The 9,351-nt window shown below is 40.3% G+C and overlaps 1 protein-coding gene across 1 annotated transcript; it reads right to left on the reverse strand.

The window, feature by feature from the left end:
- Nucleotides 1-5,134: 5,134 nt before the first annotated feature.
- Nucleotides 5,135-8,913, reverse strand: LOC147636145 (protein NRT1/ PTR FAMILY 8.3-like). Its single transcript, XM_086801593.1, has 4 exons — nt 8,575-8,913; nt 8,227-8,444; nt 7,194-7,822; nt 5,135-6,556 (listed from the first exon to the last, which is right to left on the reverse strand). The coding sequence occupies exons 1-4, from the start codon at nt 8,720-8,722 to the stop codon at nt 5,710-5,712; spliced, it is 1,842 nt and encodes a 613-aa protein (XP_086657719.1). The 5' UTR covers nt 8,723-8,913; the 3' UTR covers nt 5,135-5,709.
- Nucleotides 8,914-9,351: the final 438 nt, after the last annotated feature.

Raw genomic sequence — 9,351 nt, forward strand, 5'->3', positions numbered from 1 at the left:
ACATTACCATGTAGTGAGTAATGTGTGTTTCTTCCCATGCCTTGACCATTTCTTCTGTAAATCTACAAGTGGCTTGTTTAAGTGCCTCAATACCATGGTCATCCAGGTGAGGTCGCTCTAGAAGATCGACCATTTTATCACACACCTCCCATACACGTGCACGTTTTAGGCCAAGCCTGGCATCATTTCCTTGATATGTTGTAACATCACATATCTTCTTCCAAATTTAAAAGTTAGTGTGGCTATGAGAACCCAAGTGGTTTGATAGCAAGTGTCTTGCCTTTGATCCACCCATGCAAATTTTATTAGGGTTGTCTTGTGTAGGGTTTGATTTTCTGTCCTTTGTCAACACCACTGCTCCAGCATGTAATCCAATAGAGGAAAATACACCCTCTAGTGCACGTATTGACTCTTCTCGTCGATCTTCGGGCTCCATGTTCCAGACATAGTTTATGTGGAGCATCAATAGCTTATCCAAAATCCTGAGTCTTGCATGTAATGTGCACACATGCACTTGACATAGTGGAATGTCCAAGATTGGGTTCCAAGTTTTGTCCTCCTGGTGGTCACGACTAGGTGGCTTGCTTTGGTCACAACTTAATATGCCATTGTGCCATACCTTTGATCCTTTCGTTCAGCATAAAAAACGTTTGCTTTTTTTGCACCCACCTGTTTTTGACTTTTGCCTTTGCTAGGTTGTTTCCCTTTTACTCTTGAGTCTAATGCTGTCTTGGAATGACAACAGTAAACACATGAGAATATAGTATTCGCACCTGTTTTACAACCCAACATACACTTTAAGGTTTTTACATCGCCACCCAAGTGCCATTCAACGTTAAAGCAGCCTATCCCGGGAACATCAAGCTTTTGACCATTGACCTGACAAGAGACGACATGTTGAATGCCAGACCGTTCAAAATACCACCTCAAGGTGTCATGGTTCTCTTTTGGGAGGACCCATGCTGCTTGCCACCAGATGTTCTTCTCTGATTGAATGCCGTAGTAGTCTTGCTTATGCCCTTGACCCCTATTATTACTGTCTTGAGTTGCATCCAACTCTTGGGTCTCTAAAGGCTTTCCTCTAAGTGCTCGGCTCATCAAGGTTAAACTAACACGCTCCAGTCTTTGACCTTTAACCACTTGACATTCATCCAGCTTCAAGATAAACACGACATTTCCACCTGCCTCTTCAAGTGTGAGGCCATAGTACTGAATCATTGCTTTTTGTAGCACTTCCATGTCAATGTAGACATTGTTATATGCATTGTATTCAAAGGGTTTGTTTGTTGGCATTGGCATAATATCCTCCACCCACTTGTATCCATTAAACATGGATGCAATATCACCATTAGCACACTTCTTTGCCATCTGTAAGCTATAAAGTTTTGGAAGTAAGGATTGCGTAACTCCCTTTGCTCGCAACCCTAAAGTGATTGACCTGTACATTGCTCTGTAACCTTTCTGGCTAATACCTGCTGAGTCACATATATCAAGCATCTCTTTGGGTGTGACAATTTCTTTGATTTCCTTCAAGAAATGTTGACGCAGGGTCTCCCGCAGCTTATCATTACCAGAACCTGTTATCATTTCCATGATATCCTTCTCCTGAAGGACATGCTGAAGAAGGGAGACATTAACATTGTCCTCAGCGTTGTTACATCCTAGTATAGCTGTTGCACATGCCCTACAATCACAAGAGTCACCAATGAGAGATGCTTTATTCATTAATTGCTTCTCAAAGTTGCTATAATTCCTACAAAAATTTTTACCCGGTTGTTTGTTTACGCCTCTTGCATGCGCCTGCGGTCTTAGAAAGTAACCCAACAGCTTTACATTTTCTTTGCCTTACGTGGTATCCAATGGGAAGGTGAGTGAAATGGCGAACACGACGTCGAAGATTATGAGTGGAGTGTTGAAGATGAACATAATTATCTGTAAATTGATTTATTGTGCGCACACGATCTGCTAAATTATTCTTCTGCACCACCTCAAGCTCCTCTGAGAGCTCTTTAATCCTTTGCATCAAACTATTGATCTGCTTAGTCGATGCCGCTTGAAGCTGGTCGAAGGCAAATTGTGTTTGCCTCTTTCCAGCTACCTCATCTAGCCACAGTATGTGTAATCTCCTACAATAGCCAAGAAGCCCATTGAAACCATCACCAACAAACTTAAAAAAACTTGTAATGCTTTTGAATGGTGGAGGGGCACCAGATATTGGATCTGGTGGATAAAGATTTCCATCAATCTTCATTGGTAGTTGTGAAACAGGATGAGTTTCACTACCATTGACCACATTCTAAACGCCTTTAGCAACTAGTACATACCTCATCATATAGGACCATAATGGGTAGTTAGTCCCATCAAGTTTATCCTCATTAGACAACATGTTGAATACATCACTACTGTTAGCCATGACTTTCTACCAAATGCAAAATATTTCAACACATTGCAAGTACTTTGTATTCACTAGATGCAACCCTAGATGGTTGCTAACTCACTGAATCACCTACAAAGTGTATTAAAAATTACACAGAGTAGAGAATAGAGTGTTACTGGGCAGAAGTATGATGGTCGATGTTGTTGAAGACACTATAGATGCTGCTGCACACACCAAATCTTTGCCGCTACACAGTCCAAACACCCAAAATCAAGCAGAACCAATCCAAAATGATACCTCTCCAGAACGTCTTCAAAAACCTTGCGGTGCCCAAAACGTACTTGAAACGCACTCAAATCGCCCCCGCAGACCCCAAAAAACTTAGTCTACTTCGTGTATAGAACACTACAGTATACACTTTCTTCTCCTAAGAGGGTATCTCAATCGGAGATAGAAAAATAGGGTTGAGAGGAGGGAGGCAAACTACGAGATTAAGTGTTAAGGAAGCTAGCTCTGATACCAATTGTTGAAATTAGGGTTAGGGTTTCAACAATGCATACACACAAGATAGAGAAACTTGAGAGCACACAAACTTACTAGAATAGAATAAATAAATGTGTGCCAGATAATACAAAAGATAAGTACACATCCGAAAATGAGTAGATAAGAGGGTGTACATACGCACGGGAGAAAAACCCTCCTTGTGAGGGAAAAATACCCCGACGATCCTAAGTGTGTTCACACACATCACTACCATATAATGCTACAGCATCAACATCCAATAGTTGTCCAAATATATGTCCAATAGAATAGTCCAAACAGATGTCCAATGAATAATATAACAACATCAGCATCTAATAGTGGTCCAAATAAATGTCCAATACAATAACATAGCAGGCATACTTGTCCAAATAGATGTCTAATAGAATGGTCCAAATAGATGTCCAATGAGATAATATAGCAGCATCAGTATCCAATAGTTACCCAAATAGATGTCTAATAGAATATAGCAGCATCAACATCCAATAGTGGTCCAAATAGATGCCCAATAGAATAACATAGTAGCGTGCAATGGTCATCTCGTCCAATAGTTATCCAAATAGATGTCCAATAGAATGGTCCAAATAGATGTCCAACGAGATAATATAGCAGCATCAACATCCAATAGTTGTCCAAATAGATGTCCAATAGAATAACATAGCTGCATCCAATAGAATATATGAATCAATTTTGTATGATATCAACCATACCTCTCATGTGTGCACCCACTTGGTAGGCTGTATCATAAGTGAGCATGTGAAATGATATACTAAATGACATAAATTATATGGTGAAATGACTCCATCAAAATCTTAAGCATAACGACTAAACGACATAAATTATATAGCCAAATGGCTCATCAAAATCTTAAGCATAAGGCCAAACAACATAAATTATATGGCCAAATGGCTCCTCAAAATACTAAGCATAAGGCCAACGACATAAATTATAAGGCCAAACTGCTCAAATGTCACAAAAGTGAACTTATCTTAAAGTCTAAAATCTTTACATCAATCACAAATACCAGCGCCATCCATGCAAAAAAGGAAAAGCTATTTGTATACATACCAAAATTATATGTTATCTGTAAAAGGCTCAAGAGATTAGTATTTCGCATCAAAATCCACAGCTTATAAACATTGTAAGATAATGTATACATGCAAAAACTAGTTCTAGAAGCATAAAGCATGATGTGATAATCGAAACCCATAGCATGTGAACAAGCTGCTTCAATTGTACGAAAAATGCATCAAAACCATAGCATGTGAAAAAGCTGCATAACAAGCCTATATCTAATCATAGTGCTAAAGTGTCCACATGATACACAATTGTTATCACATACAAAAACACACAATTGTTAGCTTTAAATCTTAAGAAAGTGGTAAAATGCCAAAAAGATTAAAGCTTCTTTATCCACATACAACTTAGATCAAAGCTTGCTTACCCGCATGCAACTTAGATCAAAGTTTCCTTTTCTACATGCAACTTAGATCAAAGCTACTTTTCCTCTCATGTAACTAAAATAAAAAATTCTTTACATGCTTGCAACTTTGATCAAAGCTTCTTTACTTGCATGCAACTTTTTCCTCTTCCTCATAATCTTGGACATGCACTTGCACTTATGAAAAGATTAACTTTCAAATTATTTCATGCACAAAGTGACTTGATATCTTACCTTCTACATGCACACTCACAATCAAACCTTGTTAGAAAATAAAAACATAGAGGAAGCTATGAAAACTCAAGATATGTCATATCTCTAACGAGTAGCAATAATATCACATAGAAGCAATAATCTCCATAAAATAGATATACTATGTCAATATTAATTTTTATGTGAGTACGCAATAGAAAAGAATTGAATACACTAAGAGTTAATAAAGAATTGAATAGGCTCAAAGTAGATAATGGATATAAGGGAAAGAAAAACATGCATCCTAATTTGTGATATAAAACAAAACTTGAATATGATTAGAAATAATTAAGAAACATTCCTGGAAATATGTGATGGAGAACCAAAGTCGAGAACTTGAAGAGAAGATCCACGTAGAACTCTCAGAGTAGATAATAGATATAAGGAAAAGAGAAATATGCATCAAAATCTGTGATATAAAACAAAACTTGAATATGATTAGAAATAATTAGGGAAATAGAAACATTCCTGGAAATATGTGATGGAGAACCGGAGTCAAGAACTTTAAGAGAAAATCCACGTAGAACTCCAAGATAAGATCCAATTTGTATGCATGAAGCCATGAAGCGTACACAAGAGATAATCGATGCATCAATTGGTCACATCGATAAATAGTTCTTCTATGTGATTAAAGCTGTTGTATTGTTGCTGAAATTTTTTTTGTGCAGAATTTTACGAATCTGATGCGATGAGCAATCTTAGAACGCCTTAAAACCCTCAAACTGACTCTTAGATCATCAAATTCCGATATCGTATGAGGAAGTTAATGATCGTTTTAAGTTTTTGAAGAGTGCAAAAATTTTTACGCACGCAGATTTTTTTACGTGTGCAACGGCACGACTACCCTATGATATCATGTTGATGGAAGGAGAAAGAGAAAGAAACTATATACTAAAGACAACTCCCAAAAGTGTGTGAAAAGCACACTGAGGTTAGGTATATATACGTGAGACATAGGGTTAGGTTGGACATAGCTCCAACATGACCTTAATCCACGCTAGCACTAGGACCGTCATTTGTTGCATGAACCAAAGAAATAAATACTGCTAATTTGTCGATTACTATATGTTTGATGTTTGAAAGAGTTAGTCTCGTTTAATTATGCAACATGCGCTGTGTAATGATAGCGTCGAGCAAACCAAACAAACAGGAACAGATTGAGGACACTGATGGCAGCGAGAAGCCAGAAGAAGCGGTCGAGGTGGCCAAGGTTTAGGTTGTCCTGCGGTATCCAAGCATCATGGCGGGCGGAGGTGAAGCTGTTAACGAGGGTGACCAGGAGGGCGCTGAGGTAGTATCCTAGCGAAGCAGCGAGGCCTACGAGGGCACCGGACAAGCTCCGGATGGCATCCGGGGCCTCGTCGTAGAAAAACTCCATTTGGCCGATGTATGTGAAAATCTCGGCGGCGCCCACCACGGCGTATTGGGGGACCTGCCAGAACACACTCATACCCATCACGGGCTGGCCCATCGCCACCACCCCTTCTTCCCTGGCCAACCTCAGTCTTCTCACCTCTACTATGGCGGCGGCCACCATGGAAAAGATCGAAACCGCGAGACCCACTGCTATGCGCTGCAAGCTCGTGATACCCCGTGGGAGCCCGGTCCATTTGCTGGCCAGCCGGACAATAATGCGGTCGTAGATGGGCACCCACAGGATGACGCTGATGGTGTCGAATGTGGACACGGCCGCGGGCGGGATAGCCAAGCCGCCGCCCGCCGCCACGCGCGTGTTCATGAGGGCCCCTTGCTCGACGAACAGTGTGGACATTTGCACGTACACTGTGCTGAACAATATGCTCGTCACCCACACTGGGAATACCCGCAGCACAAACTTCACCTCCTCCACTTGTGTCACTGTACACAGCCGCCAGCTGCTGATCGCTTCGCCTCTTGTCCTCGCCTCCCTTTCTTCCTCTGTCTCCGTTGCAGCTTTGTCCAGAAACCTTTCATCACAATTTCAACATTAACCACTCATTCAAGGCACTATAATTCCTGTTGATCATGTTTTAATCAAGCATACATAATTCATCCCACTAATCCTATGATTTTAATCAAGACATGATTCATCCCACTGATCATCGTTTTATATAAAACAAAGACATAACAACGTTGATAACCAAGTAGGGTGGCATCTCTCTCCTTCTCTCTCTCTCTCTCACACACACACCTCCCTTTCCCTCTCTTTCTCTCATGCGCGCACACACAGTCTCTCTCTCTCTCTCTCTCTCTCTCTCTCTCTCTCTCTCACACACATCCACGGACAGAACAACAACAATCAACGCACACATCTCTCTCTTCTCTCTCCTCTCTCTCTCTCTCTCACTCTCTCTCTCACACACACACACACAAACAACAATCAACAATAAGGAGACATTTCTTACAAGTTCACTTGAACTTCTCGTTTGGTGTGGAAAAAAACCACAACAAAATGCACAAACTTTTGAGTTGAACTTCTTCAATGTGTAATGTGAAATCACTGAAATGATTTTCAATTGGTTGTATGGTTAACTTATGCCATTAATGCTTTTAAATATACTTGATTTAAACTCAAGAAATCATCAACATGAACCATGTTTTTACCTGAAAGCCATCGTATGAGCCACCTTCCTGCTCCCCTGGATTGCTGACTCCTTCTCCAATACTTCATATAATCTATTGCTATTATTATTACCACTACTGCTATTATCAATATGATTAGTGATATCACCATCTATATGGTCTCTAGGCACTTTCACCTTCCATTTTCTTGTAGTAGCCACTATTACTTGTAATACTCTTTGCATCGGATTACCCCCTGATTTCTTACGCCTATACCATAAGCTACCCCACGTTAATATTAATACGCACGCAGCCGCTACTCCCGTGCATATTCCAAACCCTAGCCCCCAGCTTATGCTTTGCTCCACATAAACCAGCAAGGTGCTCGCAAACAACGCCCCCACATTAACTGAGCAATAAAACCAGTTGAAAAAAGAGCTCTGCTGCTTCTTCTCCTCTTCATCTTCCTCGTCAAATTGGTCTGCTCCTAGTGCTATTAGACATGGCTGATAGCCTGCAGATCCCAAACTCATCACATACAATCCCAAGTAGAATACAGTGGTCTGCAGTGAGGAAGCTTTCTTGCAGTTGCTTCTGGAATCCATATTTTCATGGCAAGGTAGAGGTCTCAATGCTGTTAATGAGGCTGATAATGTCAATAGGCCCATTCCCTAACCATTAAATTGCAAGCTAGTTAGTTGATCAGCTTTTCTTTTGTCATACTACTTCAATTAATCAAACTCTAATCAACTGAATGTAGCTTAAAGGGCGTATGTATGTGTGTAGGTATGTATCCACACATGCAGTACACGCACACGCATACATGCAGTACATGAACACGCAAGGGCGCATGGGTGCACACAGTACAACTTAATCAAGCTATGCTTGGCCAATCTGAGCCTCACACTATTGTATACACTACTTGATTAAGCTATGCTGGAGCGTTCCAATTATACAGCCAATGTTGGAGTTTCTAGTTTGCCATTTCAGTTTATTAGTACTATATTCAGTCTAGTTAGGCTAAAGATTAGGGTAATTATCTGATTGTGCAAGTAGCTTACATTAAATTACTTACCAGGAGATATATACATGAAAATATTATGCTTGTCCAATAACGGCCCCAATAGGCGTCTCCAAGAAAGGCACCAATGATGGGGAATAATGATGAGGTTCCAGTCCAAGTGCTCACGTTGTTGGCCGCAGTGGCGTTTCCCTGGTGAAGAACATTGGTAAAGTAGACCACCAAATTGGTGGTAGCTCCATAGAAACCAAGGGAATTGAGGCCTTCATTTCCTGCAATTATTGATCCACAGAGACCATGTTAGAGTAAACATATCAAATATATTCATCAAAACCCCAAATAATTCACGTTAGCCTAAAGAAATTCAGAACGGAAGAAGAATTACGACACAAAAAAATTAACCTATGATGTATTTTGCAGCTCTCCAACGCCCCGTTTTAGCTGCTATGGCTGGTCTCCCATGCAGATCCTTTGATCCATCTTTAGTGTAGCGGATAATTGGATCAGCACAGAACTCATGATTTTCCTCTAATTGCCCATTAATCTCCATTGCAGCATTAATGCGGTCCGTATTCTAAAGTTCCAGCAATCTCAAAGCCACATTATAAAGCCTTCTCCTTTATTTGAACAAATCCGAAAAGGGTTCTCGTGTTGATCCTTGTTGCGAGAAATATCTAAATGTTACCGTGGAAAATTTCGAAACTTGTGCCCTATATCATGCACTTGCCACGAGCTTCCAAGGTCGCCTTCCTTTGAAAGAGAAGACCTGCGAATTATTGAGGGCTTTATAAAAGGTGGAAAAGACAGGTGGGCGGCGGATCAAGTTTAGTTTTTAAAGACAGGTGGGCGGCCGATCAGATTTAGATTCAACTGCTCAGTGCTTAGTTTACTCTATGAAAGTAAACCATTGCGTCAACGATGACACTACAATTCTTACCTTGAAGGCTTTGGAGTTACTTTAGTCTCTAATGTAGTCTTTCTTTATCTAAAGCACTCCACTCAATTCGTTTGAAGACTTTGGGGTGCCTTCAGTCTCTAATGTAGTCTTTCTTTATCTAAAGCATTCCATTCAATTCGTACTTGAAGACTTTGGAGTGCCTTTAGTCTCTAATGTAGTCTTTCTACTTTGGAGTTACTTTAGTCTCTAATGTAGTCTTTCTTTATCTAAAGCACTCCATT

This window comes from Cibotium barometz, chromosome 8, assembly GCF_041138505.1.
Source record: "Cibotium barometz isolate CiBa-2024 chromosome 8, ASM4113850v1, whole genome shotgun sequence".
In the NCBI taxonomy this organism is placed as follows: domain Eukaryota; kingdom Viridiplantae; phylum Streptophyta; class Polypodiopsida; order Cyatheales; family Cibotiaceae; genus Cibotium; species Cibotium barometz.